At 37.4% G+C, this 25234-nt stretch overlaps 1 protein-coding gene across 1 annotated transcript; it reads left to right on the top strand.

Moving 5' to 3' along the window:
• The first annotated feature begins 1050 nt into the window (after positions 1 to 1050).
• Positions 1051 to 23806, top strand: LOC119775997 (heparan sulfate glucosamine 3-O-sulfotransferase 6-like). The gene is made up of 2 exons (XM_038274186.1): positions 1051 to 1776; positions 22359 to 23806. The coding sequence occupies exons 1-2, from the start codon at positions 1271 to 1273 to the stop codon at positions 22975 to 22977; spliced, it is 1125 nt and encodes a 374-aa protein (XP_038130114.1). The 5' UTR covers positions 1051 to 1270; the 3' UTR covers positions 22978 to 23806.
• The last annotated feature ends 1428 nt before the right edge of the window (positions 23807 to 25234 follow it).

Here is a 25234-nt window from a genome sequence, read left to right as displayed (position 1 = left end):
GGCTTTTGGAAAACGGATATTCATGTCTCCCTTTCAATTGCTAGAGGTTCCCTTGTGTGATGTCATCAGGCACAAGGCATGTTAGGAAATCTTGCAGCCACATCGCATTAGAAAATAAAAGATTTGACCTCTTCTTGCAAGCAGTATTGTTTACATTACGAAAGAGAAGAAGATGCAGCTGACTGGTCTTTTAAAGGTTGCAACTGATCATAAATTAGCTTAACTGAGTTCTAAGCCTGCAGGATTAGATCATCGACTTTAAAAAGTACTTTGAAATGTTGACAGATGCAAACATGCTTCTCATTAGAAGAGGCTTTGGGGTCACAGCAACTTAGAGCAATGATATCAGAAATACAAATCAGGGTGAAGGCCTTCTGCTGACCTCTTGTGGAGTAAAAAGTGAGGAGGATCCATCTTGCTCCATAGAAGCTATACCAAGGCATCATCAGACACATTTTAAGTGTTTTTATCACAGTCTGTTCATTTCTTCTACAACTTTGACATTATCAATTTTTTCCTTTAAGATGCTTTAAAGAGACCTATATAAAAACCTTTATATAAACAGAAACAGCCGACAACACCCTAAAAAAGGAAGTAGGAAAAGAGAGGAACCAGGTGACACCTGTTGCCCCTGTTGTCAGGACAGATGGGGGGTTGATTGGTGTCATCTTCAGCACCAGCAGGCTGTGTGGTCTGGCTGGTTAGATGTCAGCACTCTGGATGGTCAGAAAGCGAGAAGGAATAAAATAAATCAGAAATATCCCTAAAGCTTAACAGGAACATCTCTGATCCAACATCTAATATCCCTCCTCCATCATTCTCCAAACCTTCTCCTCCTTCCAGCGCATTAAAAGCGCATTAAATACAATTACACTAACTACCGTATTCCTCTAAAATTGCTCTAATGATAATTTGATATGAGAAATTTCCCTGCCTGTTCACTTTAGGGGATCGTATTATCCCTTCAGTGATAATTATTCTCTTATTATTTTTGCGTCGCATGGGTTGGAGATAATAAAAAAAGGGGGCGTGCGTTTCATGACCAGGGCGTGGATGTGGGTTTCCCGCTGAGCCGCAGCCAGTGGAGCTCCAGGCTCTGTGGAGGACTTTCTAAAGATGCTGTCTTTCATTCCTGGGAGCTGAAGAAAACCGATGGATATCTGGAGCTCTGCCTCGATGCGCAGTGGGAAAGTTTGGCTCAGTTTGCGCCTCTGGAATATCTATGTTATCATGTGAGGAGCTGGAGAACACAGTGGTATGATGTCCCTCGATGTGCCATGTTTCCGCTGTGTCCTCCTGCTCAGGAACGCGACCCATGGGATGTAGTAAATGGAGAGCTGCGTTCAACTTTGGACACCTGAAGGCGCAGTCCAAACGGTCCCTCTTCTTCACCATGATTGTTCTCTTTACTTACCTCCTCTACTGCCTCAACGAATGCTGCGACTCACATCCAAGACCCGTTTACGAAAACGGACCGGTGTCCAGCAGAGATGGTCCAGAAGGAGCGCAGCCTCTCGATGCGCACAGCGCGTCTTCCGCGTCGCTCCTCCGGAAGCAGCTGTCGGACTCCCCGAACGGCATCCAGCCTTTCTACAACATCTCTATAGCCAATAATTTCGGCAGCAAGACGCTTCCCCAGGCCATCATTATCGGGGTGAAGAAGGGTGGCACTCGCGCTCTGCTGGAGTTTCTGCGCGTCCATCCGGACGTCAGAGCCGTGGGCGCAGAGCCGCACTTCTTCGACCGCTTCTACGACAAGGGACTGGAATGGTACAGGTAAAACTGATGATTATTCATATTTGATCTTAAACTGCTTTATAATTACTGCTTTAAAAGGTTTTCACTCCCTTTAAACTTTCCCATCGGTTTATAATAGTCTTCATCTGAAATGCTGACCATATGGAGGAAACCTTAATGAGCACACTGCAAAAACAGTCTAGATATAAGTGCAAATTGTCTTATATTAAGTGAATTTGTACTGAATTTGAGTAGCTAAATAAAATCATCTGCCAATGTAATAAGATTGTTTACTCTTAAAATATGATAAGTAGATAATATGCTCTTGAAATAAGAAACAGCTATTATTTTTTTTACTTATTTTAAGTGTAATATGTCTTGTTCCACAGGCAAAATGCCTCACTTACCTCATCAATTCAAGAAAAAAATTACTTATTTTAAGAAAAAAATACTTAATTAGATTTAAGTTTTTTTGCAGTGCATGAAGCTGCACAGGAACATTGTTATTATTAATATAATATAATATAAAAAGACATTTCTATTGTATAGAATTCTATTGTATAGAATTGAAAAAACAGTGTTAAATATTAGACAACTATTAAACTCAATTCAGAAAACCAAAATAATTGTAAACTTTAAGTTGTAGATTATTTAAACAGTTGAAAGTTTTGCAAACTTTCTTTTATTGCTGTTTTAAAGTCTGGTAAAACCAACCTTTGGAGGTGGCTTTTGAGTTAGAGGCAGATTGTTCCTTTATAACAGTGCCAATTGCTGTTGAAGATGTTGCCAAGCAAAGTCATATTATAGTTTCTGTACAATAACAACAAAACTTCCTTTTTTATTTTTTTGGTAAGTGTATAATGACCACAACTTATAGTTAAGTAACCATGTAGACAGGGATTGGAACTGCCTGTGGTTAGAGAGCAATTGCTTCTTGGAGAAAACGCAAAGGTCTGATGTTTGAAACTGCTACTGTCCCTGGAAGAAAAAAAGAGTTTAAAAAAATGGGATGACAAATTCTCTCTTTAAGGGCCAATAAGCTTTAAGTAAGCAGTTTAGGATTTGTAGTTTATTTATTACATAAGTCACCGCTGCTTTCACGTTTTCAGGTCGGAAAAAAAGTTACAATAACATAGAGGTCAAAGTTTTGCAAACTATTACAGTAAGAACTGGAGTAAGATATACACTATGCAGAGTTCTAATATAACACTAATTCCGAGTCGGACCAAAAGCACTGTTAAATTGTTACTTTAACAGTGCAAAATGACTGTAGTCAACATTTTACATATTTTCATTTCCTTAAAATTTTGAGTTCTGCTACTTTTTCTTTCTTTTCAGTGAACCTTGAGGTTTTGCTGATACAGATGAGTTTATTAAAACAAAGAAACAAGACATTGTTTTCAAATCAATTACAGTTTTAGAGTCAGATAATAAAAAACAACAAATGACTACTGTAAATAATATTTGATTCATTTTAGGTCTGTTAATCTCACTTTTAGGCAGCAAAGGTTTCCCTTATTATATGTACAACTGCAATTCAGTTTCTTTTACAGAATGAGCCACATTTTCTCTTCCTCATTTGGTTGATCTTAAGTTATTCTGCACAGAAGATGGAGAGATATGTTCAAAGCTGCTTGAGGTAAACCTCAACGATCTGCAGCGTGAAACTGACTGAAGGCTCTTTTACTGATTCAAACAGGCGAAACAGAAAATACACACCTTCTTTGTCAGCTTTTATATTTTCTGTGTATAATTTTCCTTTCCACTTTACATGTATGTACTACTTGACCTATGCAAATGGACCTATATTAAGATTAAAGCAACTTGGAAAACATAAAAACGTAACATAAAAAGTGGTAAAACATAAAAAGTGGTACAAAAACATTTTTTTAAGCGACTGTGAAAATATAGGTTCAGATTTAATTTTCATAAATGCTCAAACATATAATTAGCTTATAATTAGCTCAGTTTAATAATATATCCTCCATACATATGTAAAAATTTTTTTATCAATTTCATTCCTAAAGGTTTAAACTTGAACTCTCTTTTTTTTTTCCATAAAACTGAAACTGAACCCTTTTATTTCCTGATTCTCGTCTTTAACATTTGTATTTTATTGTGATCTGTGTGCACGAGAGAGCAACAGATTCAATCATAAACTCCTCCATCCTGCTCTTCCACTTCTAATCAACACCTTCTCTTCCTCATTAATGTCACTTGGAACCAATCAGCTGCTTGCTGAGAGCATCTAGGAATGGCTGTGACTTCTGTCCCATGCCAATAACCTGCTTATTGAGCTGACACTTTGCTTCCTAAGTGTCTATTTTGATGAAAGGGGGAGAGATGATGATGTAATGTGAGGCTGATCTAGATATTGGTCACAGGAAATTAAAAAAATAAACAGTATTTTACATTAAAGTAGAAATTAAAGCGTTTTGCTAAAATAAACTGGGAAAAAAAGAGCATCCAAAAGGAGAATGGGGATCATCACATTAAAAGACACAGGTTATATTTTTGATGTATGGAATAGGAACATAATTGCATGCAGAATTTATGAAGTGCTGGCAGATTATTGTATTTTTACCCAGCTTCCAATTAAAGAAATCTCTTATCTGTTACATTCAGGCCACAATGAAGATAAGGAGAGCAATTTATGCACTCGAGTAGCCAGTTACCAAACTGAAATATTTCTTCTAGTAACTACTTTTTAAATGTTTCATGCTGTTGAAAGTCTCTTCTAGGAGCATGTTTAGTAAGGAGATTGATCAATCCTTAAAGGGTTTAAGGGTGGCCTTCCCATTAGTCTTTATTCTCCTTGAGTTAATTAACTTTGACATGTTCTTTTAAATGCAACCAGAGTCTAGTTGGAGGTATATAATGAAATATGTGTTTTTACTAATCTGCTGATGGCTCATGTCATCTCTGTGTGAATTGGATTTGTTATTCAGCATTGCAGACCTTAAACAGACAGCTTAGGAACCCATGGAGCAGATCAGCTCACAAGTTTAAGTTTATATAAAAACTTCATGTTGGGTTCCTACCCCTAGTATAAATAGGAGGAGTTATCATGATTTATCCAGAAATCTTTTATTTTATTTTTATAACAATTGGATTTTTCTATGCATATATGTTGTTCATTTCTAGTGTGTAGCTATATAGAAGGGCGATGTCGACAATTTATTTATGAAAGCTTTTATATAACATTTTGTAAAGCTTGGAATTCATTATAAATGCTTTAATAATGGGCTTATACTTGTACATGTAGTGAGATCTAGATAACAGATCCTCCCGGCTCTAGTTAGGTATCAGTAGACAAACTGTAATAATTAATAATCTATCGAGCTGGATGCAGTCACAGTTTGGTAGAAATGTATTTTTTATTTTGTAACAAATACAGGTAATGTTTCTTTTATTTAATGTTCAGCAGATAAATTAATTATGTGTCAAGAAAAAATTATGAGGTCATATTATTTAAAATATTGTTTCAGCAAAACGTTAAAAAAAAAACAGCAAAAATGTAAACTAAATTAAACACAAAAGTAAAAAAAAACAATTTTCATCAACAATAGTAAAGAGAAATTTGGGTTCAATTAAATAAAGCTAAAAAAGAGCAGAACTATAAAGTAGAATCATAAATATTTGGTGTGTTTGATGTTTTACTTAAAGTAATGAATGGTGAAACATAATAGTTGGATTAAATAGTATTGAAGTTAATAAATAAGGCAATTTAGATAAACCATTTAAAGTCTGATCATTTTTTTCTCTCCTTGTTTTATAATTCATCAGAAGTCTGAACCTTATAAAGTTTGACCAAAGAGTTTAAACCCGACTTGCACAATTATTACTTTTACTTTTTTAGTCTCTGCAGCAGGTTTGGGTTCTTCAGAAATTCAGTACGAGTAAGTGATTTTTCAAATATGGTAGATCTTTTTAAACCGATTGTCGGATTAAATTATTTGTATCCATATAAGCTGCCTTGGGTGCGAAATATATTTTATATTCCAAATATTTAGGCAAGTAATTATTTAACCTTAGGGCCAATCCAATGTCTATTGAGTCTTAACTTGAGATAAATGATCTGAAACCAATTCAGGGAACTGTACGGAAATCCCTAAATATTTTTTTTTTGGCAGATGGAGTTCTTAATTTCAAAGATTAGGAGGGTATTTGGGATTCTGCTCCTGATCCTCTCCCTATGGTCTTCTTATGCTTGCCCCAGGTCCCCTGCCCTTTGTCTATGGTCTATTGCCCCTAATCTCTGGTCCTCTTCCTTTGCCCCTTAGGCCCCGCTTCACAGCCTCTGGTCACTCTTACTTCTCACCTGGGCGTTGGCCCCTGTTCCCTGGTGTTTGGCTGTTGACCTTTGCCTGTGGTCCCTTCTCCTGAACCTGTGTTTTTTAAGAGAACACTTCAAACAGAGGTGTACAGCAAATTTTTATGCAAGTATTAGTTAAATATAAAGTTTTTGGACATGATCCACCAATGTAGACAATCAGTAACTTTTGTAATCTATGTAGCTTGGCTTAACTATAAAATTTGTTTAGATAACTTCCTATATCATGCTTTCTTTAAGGGCATGAGAACAGAAAAAAAGGTTGTGGAGAAAAATAAGGCTTGTTCCCACACTGAAAATAACACAATGATTATTATTGTGCACAAAAGTTCAGTACGCCAGTACAGTACGTCCTGCATAGCATAAACTGATCCATCAGCATTCTCAGGTGTTGAAAACGTCCCATTCTTCTTACATTCCTCAGTTTAGCAGCAGATAACGTAAAATGATGCCAAAAGCCCACGTAAGAGTGATCACCGCAACTGCAGATGTCATGGTTTCTCCAGATTTTTGGCTAAATCTGTTCAAATAAATGTTTAAGAGGTGTCCCAAATCATATGGGTTGAATTTTACTACCTATCCCCTTGGTGGAGCCTATATATGTGACGTGTGTGAAACTGCATGAAGCATATTTCCTTTGTCTTGATTCTGCCACCACTGCAGGAGACCGTTGACTATTAGGTAGATTTATTTATAGGAAGCTGTTTCACTGATGCTGACATTTATAGTTGAAAATATACGAGTCACTAAAGAGGATTAATATCTACACTCAGGTCTCAAACTGCCTAATACAACCAGTTGATGTATTTTCTTTTCCTTTATGTCCCCGTAGAGTCTGTCTTCTTATTTGCTTATTGATCCAGTTCCATGTCTTATAGACACAGGTTGTAAAATTCAGACAACTGCTGCCAGACAGGAATGTCCAGTTTTTCATTTCCTGTCAGACTCGTATTCGAACCACAGAGGATTCTCTTGCTGAATTCCTCTCTCCTTACCCTCTCTGGTGGTGAAGGTCGCTGTGGGGTCTTTTTGGACCGATCAGGATCACTAAATAAGGAATTCTGGGAAAAAAAAGGAAATGTATAGATCTGGATCAAAGCTTATTATCTATAAACAACATCATCTCCCACCATGCAGACTATTGCAAAAGAATTCACACCCTATGATCTGGTTTTTGCAATCAGACAGTATTTCATAGGTTGTATCTGATTTTGTAACATCTAACTGTCCCGTTAAATAAGTATAAAAGGTAATTTCCTTCAATATGCCTTTACAAAAAAAATTGTTTAGAGGTGTGGTCCCCATCACAGTGGCATCAGTTGTCAACGAGAATACAAAGCAGTGTCACCTTTCAACCTGCAACCTTGCACTCAAAATATAAGTGAAGAATTTTGATAGAAATATAAACAAAACTACATTTAAGGAAAGCAAAACACAGCTACAACAAAGATTGTGGAGTGGTTTGATATTGGATGAGGCCTGCTTTTTGTCATTTGTTTCCGCATAGAGTAAACCCGGTCGTTTTACCTTCCAATTCAGAGATTTTACTTGGATTTTCCGAGAAACTGATCTGTTTTACTTTGCTACACTGGAAAAAAAAAATAAAAATCTAGATAAGTAATTTTTTTCTTAAAATAAGTGCATTTGTTCTTGGATTGAGGAGGTAAAAGAGACATTTTTCCAATGAAAAAAGAAAATTTACACTTAAATTAAGAAAACACAATTGCATTGTCTTATTTTAAAAAGACAAAAAATACTAATTCCTTTGGCAAACTATCTAATTTACCTACTCAAATTAAGAGTAAATACACTTAGTTTAGGAAATTTTTACTTATTTCTAGATCGTTTTTCCAGTGTACCCTGTCTCTCTTCCTGTCTGACCGTTACAATTGCTGTGTAGGTCTGACCAAAAAGTATATGCAAGTACAGGTGCAGAGATTTGTGTGCGGTCTGATCTTCCCCATGCATTTACGACCTGATTTCCTGTCAAATCGGGCACTAAAAGAGTGTCTGGTGTGTTCAGGCCTTTGGAAACTGCAGAGGCTTGAGACTAGACCAGAAGATCATCCACCATGAGGGTACCTTTACACACACAAGGTTGCATTGGTTTAGGTCAAAGAATGCCTGTGTTAATATAACCAAATTCAAGACTTGCATCTACTTGACTACTGATTTATAGATTCACCTTCAGCTATGTTTAGTAAAACAAGTAGAAATGTCAATTTATTCAACAATTTATGGAGGGCAAACACATTTATGCACACCACATACCAATTGTTTTTTCAAACAGTGCACCGTGTTCCTTCCACTTCACTATGATATTTGACATAGTGTTGAATGAACATTACCGTGCTTAAATTACAGGTAGTGCTATTTCATTAGATATTGAACTTCTGTAAATGGAGCTGGAAAAGTAACAAAACGATCAGAAAGGGATTGATGGATTGTTGGAGAAGAGGTATGGATAATCAGGCCTGACGTTTTCAGTCATGTGTTTATGACAGCTTCTTATCGGTCGATCTTTAACTTCCTGTGTTGCTGTGGAACATTTAAGAGGATGAGATGACTGATGAGATTTGAAGAGATGAGAGGGGAGGGGAGAACCGCACATGTTCTCCAGAGATTGCAAAGGAAGAGGTTCGTGTTTAGGATCACTTAAATTGATTTATTTTTTCTGATCTTCCAAGTTTCGTCATGTGACTAAGACAGATCAGACATGATCACAAAATCCATGAAGTCTCTTTCACTTTTAATAGACAGAGAAGATAGAAAGGCTGAAGGGGATTTTTCCTAGATCAGCATGATTGATTAGTTGCCGTGTCTGATGGAGAACAAAGTTATTATCCTCATCCTTCTTTCCTTCCTCAACACTTTTGTTTTCTCATGCTTTGCTCATTTCCCAGCAGTCATATGGATTTGATAAGAGTGTGGCAGCAAATTAAGCTAAATTAACCTTTAAAAATATGTTACATAAAACGGAAAACCTAAAGGAAACAGAAGAATTTCAGCGACTGGTTTAAAGTCTGACTGCCTGATGAGATAGAGGTGAGACGATGTCATTAGAACCCGTAAACAGAGGAACAGTTTTATAAAAGTCTTAAAGGAAACTTCCATCCAGTGGACATTTACTAACTTAGAATAACTGGTTTATTGGTAATGATGTCTGTACTGGTTTCAAGAGGAAATCTGTTTAATTACGCCTCCAGTTCTGGCACAGAGAGCAGCAGCTCAATTTGTAGTCAAGCAAAACAAGACAGGACAAGACCTGGTGATGGGTGGAAACCTGGAACCCGCGCTGCCTCTCTCCCATGTACATCCAAACTCTAATGTGTGTCTAGAAAGAGCCAGATAGATGATAGCAAAATAAAGTGTTTTTTTTGTTTGTTTTTTTTTTATGGAATGACCCAGATGAACAAATAAGTTCAATTGAGATATAAAAATATTTACCCCACAGAGATTCTTCTTTCTCTTTGTCATGTTTAATTTTTATAAAATGAACTTAAAGAAGACGGCGTACTAGCGGAACTTTATTAGTAAGTGCGGATAGCGGGTAAACCCTGAGGAATAGGTTCAGGGATCATGGCCCAAATATGGTAACAAAACAAGTAATGGAGTAAATACAAATGGACAGATGAAACAAGAAAGAACCAGTGAAATTAAACGCTGAGGGATGAGTGGAGAAAAACATTAGATATAGGTGTGTTCATTGGGAGATGTTATGGAGCAGCTGTGGCAGAAGGAAAGCAGAGACACTAAAGAGGATGGACTAATTATCAAAATTTAACAATTGGAAAAACGCCTACAGACAATAACACTTGCATGTTTCCGTGCAAACAAATTTTACTATCAGATATAGAAACCTAGTTATTAATTTCTTTTTTAGTTTATGTTTTCTTTTATCAAGACTTCGTTTGCTAAAGGGTATAAATCTATCCAAAGCCTTTTAACTCTTGGTGAAAATGACTCCTAAACCTAATTACTAATTGTTCAAGATCTAACAACAGCATCTGGCAATAACTGGTCAAATGAGTCTAACATTACTGTGGAGTAGGGTGAACAGATGTCCTCTTTTTCCCGGACATGTCCTGCTTTTCAGACCTAGAAAAATGTCCAGGGGGAATTTCAAAATCGTCCGGGATTTTGACTGACCGCCTCAAACACATTACATAGCCTACAGCAGGGGTCAACATTTTCCAGGCCAAGGACCCCCAAACTGATGCCGAGAAGGAACGGGGACCCCCTCATTATATATATTGTATGAAATTGTGTTATATCAAACTGGTCATATAGTTATTCTATTATAAATGGAGTCATTTAACAAAATTTATTTTTCCCTGGGATTATTTAAGTATTTCTGATTCTGATTCCTTGTGGATGGGACAGGTGTTGTGAATGAAACGGTGCCCAGCTTGAAAGAGCTCCTGTGTGTTGCTGAATGTGTGCATTGATGACTGAAAGACATCTTCTGCCTCCATTTATCTGTTTAATACAATGTGTTGAGTTCATGTTAATGTGGAAAAAATTTGCAGGGGGTAATATTAAAAGAAAGTCTAACCAGCTAAAACTTTTGCGACCCCCAAGCAGTACCTTCGTGGACCCCCTAGGGGTCGCGGACCCCCTGTTGAAGACCTTTGGCCTACAGTGCAGTGTGATTAGATGGAGCCACTCCGTTCCACTACTCCATTCAAGGTTTCTCTGTATGGCAAATTAGTCACGCCCTTCTCCCCAAATCCATTCACTTTGCATAATGTGTGTGTGTGAGTGTGTGAAAACCAAAAAGAGTTTGCTTGCTGCTAGTCGACCCCTGATTGCGACAGGCAATAGCCTATGTGTGTCCGCCGGTTTTACGGCAATGCCTAAACGAAAGTGTGTGTTTACGGAGGAGTTAAAGAAAAAAAATCCTGTGCTTTCGCCAGGGTCGTGATCCCTATGAGGCGGAATGTTTGACATGTAAAGAAAAAAAAAAGTGTCCTTCCTTTCCAGAAACCAAAATCTGGTCACCCGACTGGGCAGGAATTTAGGGTCACTCTGCTTTGTGGAATTCAGACACATTAGAAGGTTTTCCAGCATGACCTGTCTATTTTACTTCAAATGTGTTATCTCAGCATATGAGGCCACTAGGACATCACTGAGGATGCGGGAAGTATCACTCTATAATCTGCCTATCTCTTCACGCAGTCTATTAGTCCCTCCCTCCATCCTGTGCTCAAGAGCTCCTGTGAAGGCAAGGTGTGGCCCCCGTGGCCCCCGTGGCCCCTGGCTGCTCAAAGATAAAGCTACACAAGGAGACCACTGTGGGCCAGGCAGGAACATAACTTCTGATTTTCCCATCTGATAACTTAGAGGGAAGGGAGCAATTAGTGGCAGTGACACACACATGTCCCCACACACCAACACACTTATACTCATTCATGCAGACAGAAACATCCAGACTCTCTGTGCCTTAGTTCCATCGTGTCATTAGTCTGCGGTGTCTGAATGACTTAAACATTCCGTATGTTTGTCATGTTTCTTACTCCTCCTTTCTTCTTATTATTATTTATGACTAGGTTTGTTTAAAACATGTATGTATTCGATTGGTTTATTTCGTCTCTGTATTGGAACTAGAGCCAATTCAAAATTGTAGGAGGCTCTGAACATCAGCAGCCTTTTTTATTTTGTTGTTAGCCATTTACTGTTGTTGTTGACTGTCACAATTATCATTTTACTTTGTATTTCAAACTTATTTATCAGATTTATTTATTTTGTTTATTAGTCAAATTCAGACTTAATTAAACAATCAATTTTTACAACGTTGTGATTAAAGTTAAGAAATTAGGTAAATATTTAGTAAACTGTACTTACAGTGAAACTATACTGATACAAACAGCACAAAAGATCAAGAGGTATTAGGCTTTGATCGAGATTTCTTATGTATGATTTACACTACTACAGATATGTATTTTTTTTAATGTTGAATATATTTTAACTCTCTGATATTTATATTTAATTGAAATAAATAAATAAAAAAACTCCAGAACCATATAGGTTAATTAGTGATAAATCTAACTTAAAATTTTGTTTTTTAAAATATATTGTGGAGAGCAAAATGCCTTGATGCTTTACCTGCCTGGGAAGCCTACTGTGGATTAGTTTGGCCCTTGCTGTAACTCTTAATTCTTTTTACCCTATACTGGTCTATCGGGTAAAAAACAGGGGGTCGTTAGGGGGGATTGTTGGCCTGGCTGATCAGATTTTTTTTAGACGAATTGTTGGGTTTTTTTTAAGATGTTTTTTGATCCCCTGCAAGGGCTCAAAACATCTTGCCAGTGGGTTGCTTTGTTTAGAATACCTTGTGGTGAATTTATATTTTTAGGGACTTAAAAATTAAACGATGTACTGAATAGATTTGATTTCTGAATAATAAAATTACGGTAGATGGAAAACTGTTTGATGTTGTTGTTATACTTACATCCTCTTCAAAAATGTCTAAAAAAAACAAATACATTTTCTCAAACCTTTTTGACCTTGCCAGAGACTCAGTAGGTCCTTGTAGTGCAAGGATTTAAGCACCGAGGATTTTTTTACCCAGATATTTGAGTTTTCACAGCTATATTCTAACCTAAAAACATCTTGAAGGTATATTTCGTGAGATCCATAGCACTATTTTCAGCCTTTTTGCCTCCCTTTAAACTGCACCCTTTAATCCAGCCCTTAACAGTTCAGAGGTAATCTGAAAGACTTTCCCCAGTCAAGGGAGGTTTAACTTTTTTTAAAATATGACGATATACTTATAGAAATATGTATATATATATATATATATATATATATATATATATATATATATATATATATATATATATATATATATGGAGACTAAGTCATTATATTAGGTGAACGACATCAAAGTCATAAAATTAAGATGCCGTCCTACTGTTAAATCTGCGTCAATAAAATCGTAATACGGCAAAATTAAAGTCGTAAATTATGACAACTAAGTTGTAACTTCATCAACATGAAGTTGTACTATATTATAATGTCATTTATTGTGAGATTAAAGAAAGTAGCCTACTACAGTGTAAAATCTTTCCAGAAACCTTTTACAGTGAATAAAAATACTCGGCTCAGACTTTCATCTTAATAAAAATTACTTTTTTTATATTTTATAACCTCAATATTATTAGAACTTAATTCTAATAATGTTATTGCTTTATTTTCCTAGTGTTACAGCTTTATCCTCATACTATTCTGACTTTCTGAAGCCATGGTTCTGGCTGAAAGTTCTTACAATTGAAAGGGGTTAACCTTCCTTTTATACGATGGTACAGTAGTGTGTCATGCAATGATCTTTGTGTAACTGAGATTTTTTATCTTCAACCTGTCCATTTATTTCCGGCCGTATCTGCAACATGAGGGAAATCGAATTAGTTTACGATTCATACATTACAGCTGGCTGTTCTCCGTCTGTCAGGCTGATGGATCCTCCTCTGTGACTGGGCTGTTCTGGTTACTTAGAGGAAACTCTGACTGACCTCTTCTCACTCACCCACCACTCTCAGGCCTTCAGATGTGTCTATTAACCGTCACGCCTCAATTTTTCCTCTCAGCTAGACGCATTCTTCAGCTCTTTCCTATCGACCTACCCCAGTGATGCAAACACTCTCAATAAAAATACTCATCACCACCCGAGCGCGTCTGCAGAGGGTTTAATAGCCTGCCACACACACACTCACACAGAGACACTGGGATGAGCTGGAAAACCAAGAATATGCAAGACACAGAGTAATAATGTGACGATCTACCTTTCAATTAAGGACAGGATAGATTTAATACTTCTGAAATTCTGACATTACATTTTGTGTTAATTTACCTTCTTGTTTTATTTATTTGACCTGTTGCTAAAAATATCCAACGTGAAAAGGCATAGTCCGTAAATTGCCACCAGTTAATGTAAATATATCATACATCATCAAAATAAACCTTACAGTTTCCAAGCAGCCTGTATAAACTGTACAATAAGATGTACAGATGCACAGATGTTATTAATCCAGCTTTAGACTGATGGCACAGACTGTTATCAGTCTAAAGCAATATTAGTTTTTTTTAGATCCATGAAGAAAGCTGAAAGAAAGCTGCTTCACATTTCTATCACTTAAAGAGACATTTTGTACTTTTTTATGAAAAATATCTTTAAAATAGCCTTCTATTTACAACCAAAACCTCTTTTAATGAGCAGATTGACGCCTCAGTAGTTCAGCGCCGATGCATATGCATATGATGTTAAGTGCATCCTTTTTAATGGAGCCAACATAGCTAACAGTTGAGCGATTGTATTCAAGATGCATTTTGTGGATGCGCAGAAGCGACCAGCTTCCAGCCTCAACTCAAACACAAATGAAAACTTCACGTGAAAATAAATAAATAAATAAACCTTGTCAAGTATGAGTGCAAGCTACAAACAGCAGTTCTGTGTTTTGGCCACAGGTGGCGTTATCATTAGAAAACATCGTAATGGCTGTTTAATGGAAAACAAAATAACTTTTTTGTTGGAAGTATTCCTGATCTGAAAACTAAAGGAGTACCAACTCCAAATCCGCAGATGACAGACTCTGACCAGAAAGATAATCTGGCTGATCTGACTAATCTATGTCTTGTTATAAACAACAGAACTGTAAAATGGTACATTGATATAAGGAATATTCATATTTAATATATTCTTTCATTTCACCCAAGTCAATGTTGGAAAATCAAAGCAGCAATAAAAAAAATTTCATAATTATACTTTTAAGTAACTAGCTCACGTCTGATAGGAAACTGGGACATATTGTATTATGAATAATTTAAGCCTGAATTTAGTACACAAATACAAAGAGAGTAGAAATGTCTGCTGTATTTTTAAATGGCAGTAAAGCACATCTCTCACTCACATCATGTATTGGTTTAACATCAACAGACACAAAGACAAACACTACCTTAGCTCCCTTTTATTGAGTAGCCTCCAGTCCCTGCTGACTTATAATCAGCCCACAGAAACTTCGGAGCCTGTATTTGCAGACAGTAATGACAAACTTCTCCCTACAGGCAGCAGTTCTTGAAGCGCACCACAGGCAACAGTATCCGTCTCCTTCTGTCGCTCTGTGGTGGTTCGAGGATTTCATTCTGTTTTAAATTGTCCTGCCCATGTCAGTTGCTTAATCCCACTCTAAAGGATGCATGAGACACTTAGCTGGCTTTAAAGTAGCAGAAGGGTGAGCAAGGTGGGAGGAAAAGCAAGGATATAAATGGGGGATATAGCATGTTTAGGAGAGGAATCTGTACATGATAATATGGTGCAGTTGATCTTTGTGATCCCTGGTGGTCTCAAACACATGTAGCTGACCTTCAGGGTGGAAGAGTCCATTTCCGCCTAGCGCAGCCTGATGGGGATTAGGAGGGTCTGGGGGTCTGGCCTTAGGCCCAGCAGAACCGGTACGGATCACCACTTTAAGAGTTTGAGGCCAGAGACTTCATAGCACAGAAACACACACACACTAACACTAAGAGCTTCATTGCTCACAGATGTGAATCCATTGTGTAGCAGCAAAGTTTAATTCTGTGCACATGTGTCATGAGAGAAAGTAAAAGGTTTTGTGGACAAACAGACATGAAAAGAACAGTTTTCATGAGACCAAAAAAGCAATTACAGGTCCTGTTTTTCCTCTAAATCTGAACTTTTATTCAGAGACCCACTGAGAACCTGTTTGTATCAGCAATAGAATGTGACGTTAGTTGTTTTTAAACGTAGAGCACTTCCTAGCTAATTTCATATACTGCCAACAGGTCAGCACCGCACAGATCTACATATAAGACAAGTGTAATATATCTTCTCGAAGGAAAATAAAATTAAAGATACAATCTAAATAAATCTGAGCACAAATGGTTGCAGAAAGTAAAGAAAAGCTACACATACGGAAACCATCATGGATTGGATCTGGGAAAGGTAGACTGAATGAGGGCAGAGATGTCTGACTGAATGTTAATGCCAGACACTTTGACAGAAGGTGGCAGCGGAGTTTGCAAACATACCTCTGCTGGTTTACTTTGGCCAAAACCAATACGAAGCTAAAAGATATTTATGGAGACCTTTTCCATTTCTACCAATATCCAGAAGGGAACTTGACATATAGAGACATGAACACATTCAGTTCTTGGTGGGAAAAGACCTTTACAATTTCCTCTTAAAGTTCTTTAAAGAGTTTCAAACCATAAGTTTTCTACCTGTGGAGGATTTTTTAGACTAACTGCAATAAAAAAAGATGATGCTGGAGGGATAATTTAAGCTCATTTAACAAGCTGCACATGATGGCTGGCTTAATTGTGCCATTTGGAAGTCAGTTAGTCAGCATAGTTGATGTGTTTTTGTGGGGATTTACTCAAAATATGATTGGGTCAGCTCTGGAGATGCCAGCAGCATTAGTGCTGTGCCCGTGTTCAAATGTCTAACCAGAAATAAAGCTGCATCTTTATTATCCAATTTGCTCTGAACGCGATGTTAAAGAATGTGATTTAAACATAAAAGAAACTAAACATTAGTGAGAACAAGATCTGTGTTTAAGAAAGACCAACCTGCAGGAAAGGATCACAGAGCAGAACTGCTTACTACTTGGATGTAAAGTAATTGCCATCATGACTTTGTCAAGCTGCTGCCTCCCTTTGTGAAGCAGGAAAAAGACTAATACAAAGTGAATTCAGTAGAACTTTTTATTGCCTATCTGGAATAGGTGACAATAGTTGAAGAAACTTTTGGCTCTCAAAATGGTATCGGTGCCCTATTTGTTGGTACTCACTGATACCGATACCATTTTAGTGCTGGATCGGGGCGCCACGAAATACTGGTATTGGTGCAACGCTAGTTAAGATCCATATCTATCAAGCTATTAAGATTTCTAAAGGATCTTTTTTTCACAGCAAATCATGACATTTGCTATAGGAGGGTTGTTGAAATAATAAAAAAGAACCAAAAAAAAGGACATGATGACCATGTTAAAGATGAACATTAAGTGTGTGTCATTTGTATGCACAGTCCCTTTACAGTACGATGTAGTGTGGTAAGCCAGTGTCTGGCACCAGAGTTAATAGATTTAAATCCTGGTTTGAAGTTGTACTGAGTTGCTATGATGACCCGTGGGTAAGAAAGCAGCTAAAAGTTTTCTACAATGTTCTTTAAAATGACCTATCTTTAAATCAGAATATTTAAACTCTAGATAACACCTGAAGAACTACCTTTCTTACTTTAACATAAGTTTCATATGCACTTTAATTAGCATATGGTGTCCAACTAAACGTACACACCTTCAGAGAAACAACAGATAACTCGTAAATTATATATATATATATATATATGTGTCTGTGTGTATATTTATTTATATATATATGTATATGTATATAAATACATATATATAAATAAATATACACACACATACATAAGCAGCACTTTAAAGTCTTAAACATATATATGAAATAGAAGGTTTGAATGATTTCATCTAATTTAAACTGCTGTCTTTCATTCACAATTAATCTCATCAATACCTGGTTTGATTCTGAAAATCCAAATAAATTAATAGCAATATGCTTTTATAGAAAATTAATTTCAATCATCATTTATTAGATTCTTGTGTTCTTAATACAATTTACATTAAATGTCTAGTTAAATTAATTCAGTTTGTGGAGCTTTAATCAACACAAATCATCACTCCTTTTGCCTTGTCCTTAACAACTCATGTCTCTCCTCTTAGCAGACAGATTTACAGAAGCCCATGAGCACAAACAGGTCTTAATGAACCTCAGACACCAGAGATCTTTAAACACATTTGCACAGGTAATGGGACATCTGTGCTGTAAAATCCCAGTAATACTCCTGCTATAGATGAAAAGATGAGTTGAAAACAAGCACCATGTCGAATAACATTTAGATAACATAGAATAAAAACTGATGGCTTTTTATCTTTATAAACTAAAGATATTAAGAACCGTTTAAGTTTTTTTGTAACCTCTTGCCCCCTGGACTCCTGTTTGCAGTGTCTCCCATCTTCTCTCTGATGGAACAGCCCGGTGTCCCGGCTGGTCTTTGTTGCTGTGTGGCCCAAGATTATAGACTAGTATACAGTCCAAAATGTAAACACTGTGTCAATAGAAACCCCTCTAAGCCTCCAGTAGGGCACCATGGCTTTCATTAGTCCCACTGCTTGGAATTAAACCCTGATTTTGTGCTGGAAACACACTCTAGAAACTCCCTGCAGCCACAGAAAAACTCAGAAGTTCTCAGAGGAAACTTTAATAATCAATCTTTAACATATTGCTTCATTTTTATTCTTATTTTCGTTGCATTCCTTAAAATAAACAGAAGGACTAATGCTGATTTTTTACAGTAACACGCCATGCTTGTTGAAAGGAAAGATGCTGCTTCCAGGGGCACAAATATTAGGGGCTCCAAGTGTGTTGTAGCCAAGAATATGTTTAAAAATGCAACTTTTCCTGTTTTCCTTACTGGAAGTATGTAATTGCTTTAGCATGTTCTCTAATAAATATTAGGAAAATGCCCTTAGAGATGCAGAAAACACATAAGGACAAGGTGAACACCAGAGCTGAGGGAGCAGTAGGATTAAAAAAAAATTCAACACTTAATATCTTCAAGAGTTTTGATCCAAGACTGGAATTAATTTTCAAAGCAGCTTTCATGGTCATAAATAAGACATGAAGCTTCTTTCTTCCAGGAACCAGATGTCTTAAAACTATATCACCTCTTACATCATGTGACAACCAGAGGGTTGGCCCATGATCCACAAGCTCAAACCCTGGTTTTAGGGCAGCAGGTTGAGGTATAATCTCTGGCTCAAACTGACATTTTAAAAGATCCCTAAAGAGAACGAAGCCATAGAAACATTCTTGTTTTCCAAAACTTTCCTGTTTGGTATTCTCAGTTCCCCCCGTTTAGCTTCCCTCTAGCCCCCTAATGCTACTCTAATATTTCTTATGGACATCCAAGACTGCGCATTTGGCGTTGCATGCCAGAGGACATGCAGGACTTGGAGCCAGTTTGTAAAGTTGGACCAGAGCTAGAGAGAAGCGGAGCTTCATGAGACCTTCACCAACCACGAAGTCTCTGACCCAACCGCCACCACATGCCTGCTGAGAAGAGAAGAGAAAGCATGGAAATTAGCTGAGGGATCCTTCAAAGTTGCAGCTCTGGCATTCTTCACTGCTTACAAGTTACTCCATGGCTTGGATCGCGCCACGAATCAGTGGAAGGAGCTGTATTTTTGGTTGTTTTAATAGAAAAAGACGGAGATTATCATATTCCATTTTCATATTATGCTAGGTTTTGAACTTAGCAAAAGTTTTCTTTCCCTGAATTAGCTTTATTTCCTGTTTCTACACAAGATTTAGTCATTTCATAATAGACTTTTTCAGGTATGAAATTAAGCTGTATGTTGCAGAACGAGTCTGACGTAGTGGAAAAATTGCAAATCTTCTTTTGGAAAGTAAACTTGTATGAGCCATGCAAACTGCAACATTTAAACAAAGCGTGTACGAGGAAAAATGGTTTAATGCATGCTCTTGCATGTGTTTAATAGTACTTCCCTGTCGGGAACGGGTACAGGGTCGTGCATGTGCATTTTTTTTTAAAGTGGAGCAGTCTTTTCAAAAATTCGCAAAAATTCTGCAATATATAAAGTAATGATTTGTTGCTTAATAATCTAAACCAACCAACCTGTATGTTGTAAGGAACATAGTTATGTGACTGTTATAAATGCCATATACCAGGAGGATGTCAGTGAGGTGAGATCAGCATTTAAAATTTATCTCCATAATTTAGTTTAAAAACATTAAATATAAAGAAGAATAAACTGATACACCATTTTTTTTATTTTGAATTCACTGACACAAACACAAATGGTTTATTTATTTGACTCTCCCACAGCTAAAGGGATGACCATAAAAACAGGTTTGCTGCACACTCACAGATACTGAAGACAAATTCCCAAAAGACTGAAGCACTGTAAAAAAAAAAAAAAAAAAAAAAAGCTATACTTTTTGAGCAGTTGAATGTGTTTTTTAAAAACTATTGTTGTTTAAATGAAATGTTTGGCTTTTTTTATTATTAATGTAACTTGCAAAAGATTTTTTTTTAACGTTTAAGTCCACACAGGTTATGCTTAGTGGCCTTCTGCATGTATCTCAGTTTATCCTTTTTGACCACCACATTGTATTTTTAACTTTTCATTTATATTTTTTTCCTACTCAGCTACACAAGCATCCTCTTTAAACCCCTTGAAATTGTACTATAAACGAGAGTATACCAGATCCTTATGTGCACCTTAGTAATTTATTATGCTGCATAATGTCCTCCGTTTCGGTGCAGTAGAAATGGCCACTCTATTCAACAGTGACACACCTAGGCTGAAAGTTTCTTTCTTCTGTACAGCTAGCTACAAGCTCTCTCTAGATTAACATGTCACTGCTGTTAGCAGTCAGTGCTTCCCTTTACTGTCTTTCTTTCATCCTTCTTTGTTCAAATAGCTTGTTAAAATCTTTCGGTTTTCATAGGAATGCAGTAAAACTGGATTACCATCCTCCGCCGAGTATGACGAAGCAGTTTCAGACTAACGTCAGACAGTTTAATAAGGAGGTCATTATCTTTTGAAAAACCACATTCAGTCTCAATAGCTATTATAACAAGCTGTTTGCATGCTAGCAATTCAAAGCAACATTATTTAATTATAGTAATTGAGAACCTAGTTTTTTGTACGTTAAGTTTAAATTAAAAACGACAAACACGTTTAACTTATCATGCAAACATGGGCTCTATGCCCAACTACACTACTTCCTGAATTTAAGTTAACTCACTTTCTCTACTGGATGAAATGATTTGTCCAGGTGCGCCTGACCTCAGTGACCATGACGAAAATGGTCAGGCACACCTGGATTAATCAATTTAACCAATAATGGAAGACAGGAAACAAAGAAGCTGCCAAAGGAGCTTCAGGAAGTAGTGGAGTCATAAACAGAGGCCATTATAATGACTTGACTGCTGGCTAGCCCGTCACCTGTCCTGCAAACAGGAGGCCTGGGTTCGTATCCCAGCTGGGGGGAATGAGCTGCCAGTGTGGGTCCTTAGGTAAGACCCTTCACGCTAAAGTCTGCTTTGGGGAGTGGCGGCGTAGTGATTAGGGCTTTACACTTGAAATTCTAAGGTTCTGAGTTCGAGCCCCAGTCCCACAAACTGCCACTCTGGGTACCTGAGCAAAAACCCTTAACGCCACACTGCTCCCCAGGTGCCGCACAATGGCAGCCCACTGCTCCCATTAAATGGTGAATTTCAGATTCCAGTCTTCCTGGTCATAGTCATTCCAAAAAAGTTTAAAAAAACAATCCACTGGACATTGTTTCCAAGTTTGAAGATGTTTCTCTTTCCATCCAGGAAGCTGTTTCAATTCAAAATGTCAAAAAATAGTTCAGAGTTCAAGGCTTTATAGACTGGACCAAAAACAAAGCCCCTTAGGAATGGACAGTCGTTTGGCTTCTTTGCTATCCTGCAATACCCGATACCTGTCTATATCTCTGAAAGGGGGTCGTTAGGGGGAATTGTTGGTCTGGCTGAACAAGCAGGTGTTTTGTTCCCTGGTATGGGAGGAGGGTTGCGATGATAGCGGGAAGGAATAAACTCTATCGCTGCATTGTAGGTTTTTGAAAGCTGAGATCTGAGTCTTTTTAAGGTTTTCTTTCCTAACATAGATTTCTTCCTTCACGCCCCTCTCAAAACAACCGTCTTCTTTGTCCAAAATGTGAACATTCTGGTCCTCAAAAAAATGTTCTTCGTCCTTAAAGAATCGTTTTAGAAGACAAAAACAGTTTAAAACAGCGCCTTCTACAGGTATCTTCACCCCAGCTAAAAATCACTCAGCACTGGGGCAAAGACAGTAGCCCTTTCTTTCATCTCATTTTATTTTCCTACATTTCCTGAAGACACTGGTCAATATTAAGATTGACATAGAAATGAAACTTTTTTTCTGTTTATATAGATATGGATCACGGTGCTAATATTTGATTACCAAAATGGAATTATGCTTTGGTTGAATACGTTTCTGTGAAGTTTATTTTACACATTTTTCTGTCAAGCTATAAAGATGAGTAAAAAGGACCTGGAAACTTGAAAAAAGGAAAATAATATGCTAAGAATAGAAAAAATAGAGTCCTCCTGTCATAGCTGAAATGTTGACTGTCTGCAGATTTGTTGAAGATGCTTTTTTCCGTTTTGTTTTTCATACAGGAACTTGATGCCTCGTACTCTGGAGGGTCAGATCACCATGGAAAAGACTCCAAGCTACTTCATAACCAAAGAAGCTCCTCGGCGTGTCCACTCCATGAGCCGCCATACTAAACTCATTGTTGTGGTGCGTGACCCCGTGACCCGGGCTATTTCTGATTACACCCAGACTCTGTCCAAGTCGCCCGGGCTCCCATCATTCCAGAGCCTGGCCTTCTGCAACACCACCACAGGGCTCATCGACACATCCTGGAGCGCCATACGCATTGGCATATATGCCAAGCATCTGGAGAACTGGCTGCGTTACTTTCCTCTGTCACGTTTCCTCTTTGTTAGCGGCGAACGTCTTGTGACGGACCCGGCGGGGGAGATGGGCAGAGTCCAAGACTTTCTGGGTCTGAAACGTGTGGTGACAGACAAGCACTTCTACTTTAACCAAACCAAAGGTTTCCCGTGTCTGAAGAAGCCAGAGGGCAGCAGCAGGCCACGCTGCCTGGGGAAGTCAAAGGGCAGAGCCCATCCTCTGATATCAAACGAGGTCCTGCTCAGGCTCAGAGACTTCTACAGACCCTTTAACCTCAAGTTCTACCAGATGACTGGCCATGATTTTGGCTGGAGCTGATCTGCTGCCCACCAAAGGTCCTAAAACCTGCCAATGCAATTCCTGCTTTGTGAGGCTTTTCCAAAGAAACCTGTGTCTTTAAGGTCCTAAGCTTAGAAACTTACTTTATTCTGAAAATTCTTGAGCCGTTAAGCAAAACTGAAGTCCTAAACAGAACCACTGAGACAAGCACACAACTTTTTTGACTGTGACTGGAATCCCTAAGCTTATGGAGGAGCTGCTGGCTTCTTTTAAAAGCTCAAAGTATGAAAAGGTGTAAGTGCCAGCTATCCTTTAGCAGCATAGTTTCCAATTGAAAGCTTTGATGCCACAGTTAATCTGTAGGTCAAAGGGCTGAATAACTTTGACAGGCTCATTCAAACCAAGAACTTTTTCTTTTTTTAATGGTACTGTCATAACAAATGCAAACATGTTGGCTGCTCACCTCTGAGTGAATAATTCACCATGTCTACATTTTAATGGAGCATTTTTGTGCTTTACATGTCAATATAAGAGCATTTGATGTTCTGTTTTGCTTTTATTTCTCTTTAGGATTTGTAACTTTTCACTTTTTTGTTTAAAGAAGAACCAGTCATGCAACATGTAGCCTGCAACACATATCAATGCTCTTTATGTCTCCAGGGTAATGCTTTGCATATTAACAGACCTGAAAGAAAATATTTCCAACTTTTTTTCTCTCTCTCTCTTATCTTCCCATATATGCAGCTGTGTATTTTTGTAAAACCTAATTTATTATAAAACCAACTGATGTAGAGATGTTTTTCTCTGACGTTTTTGTATCTGATTTTCTTTCTTTTGTCAAATTCTGACTAAAATGTTCTTATTCTGACACATGTTTTAGGATCATTTATCCACCGACTTCCTGAGTAACAAGGATTTCCTTCTTGTATTGATTTCAGACAAATCCACATTTCTGCAGCCAACAACATGATGTACATCTGTTGTGCAGATGATGTCCTTCTGCCAGAGGAGAAACAGACACAGGATATGCAGTTAATCACTTTTATATGAGTTGACAACATTGGTGTTGACAGAAAAGTTCCTGCACCGTGTTAATCTGAAATGGGCTCAGCTCCTCTATAGGACAGAGAGCAGCAGCCACAGACCTTCCTTCCATTAGCCTGTGGAACTTAATGCAATCTCTTACCCTGCATTAGCTGAATTTTCTGAGAGAAATGTGAGCGTCTTCCTGGGTTTCAGGCTTATCCTTTTTTTTACGACTGCATTTGTTATAAACTGAAGCAACAACAAAAAATGTAATTAATTAAAAAGAAATTAAGAGATAAGGAAAATTTCTTAAGAACATTGCACTTGTGAATGTACTAAGCTTATATCTCTGTTACCTTTACCCTCACCTATAACTATAAGTCCATTACTAGCATTCTGAGGCATTTATTGTCTGTAATGTCTCCCTTACCTTTAAAGAGTCACATAACCTGCAGTGAAAATAGAAAATAGTGAAAATAGCATTATAAAAATAATGAACTGGGGAAATGAATCTAAATACCATAATGGATGATTATTAAGTAGATAACTCAATTTTTAAACTTTGTATATTTTCATAGTACCCTTTGGGTAGAAGTTTGCTAAAGCTCAGCAAGCAGCACACATTTCATGGATTAATGTCTATTTGTTCAGTCAGTGATGGAGGATGAAAAAAATCTTCCATTTTAAAAGACATAACTACCAGCATCCCTCTGCTCCATGAATGGAATAGAATAGAATAAAATAGAATAGAATAAAACTTTATTGATCTCACAATGGAGGAATCCACTTGGTGATATCATCCCTTATAAACAACAGGAGGTGCACAAAGGAGGAAAAGGTGCATTTAGTGCATCCAGATATATGCAGTGGATGGGGAAAACAAAGGAGAGATTTAAGGTGACTTATATATACACAGCATCTTATGTACAGTAAAGTGGTGGCAGGTAAAGTGCAATTTATGGTTTGTTAAATAGATAAATAGTATAAGTTATTGCAGAGTTATTACACCAGGTTGTAGTACAATGGCATTGTAAAGTCAGAATGAGCTTGAATATGGCTAAGCTGAGCTAGCCGCCATGTCCTTATCCATCCCCTGGTCTCCACACTTATCCCCGTCCTTCAGAATCTCTTGATACTGACCCCTTTGGTGGTATACTTTTTTTTTTCATTTATCAAGGGGCGTGGCTATGTTAATACACTTTTAATGGATGAGCTAAAATAGCCTAAATCAAACAAAAAATTAATAAATGTGCATACCTCCTCGATTACT

The sequence above is a fragment of the Cyprinodon tularosa genome, unplaced genomic scaffold (assembly GCF_016077235.1).
Source record: "Cyprinodon tularosa strain WSP-4 unplaced genomic scaffold, ASM1607723v1 ctg90, whole genome shotgun sequence".
Lineage (NCBI taxonomy): Eukaryota > Metazoa > Chordata > Actinopteri > Cyprinodontiformes > Cyprinodontidae > Cyprinodon > Cyprinodon tularosa.
This window is presented reverse-complemented; position numbering and strand designations above follow the sequence as displayed.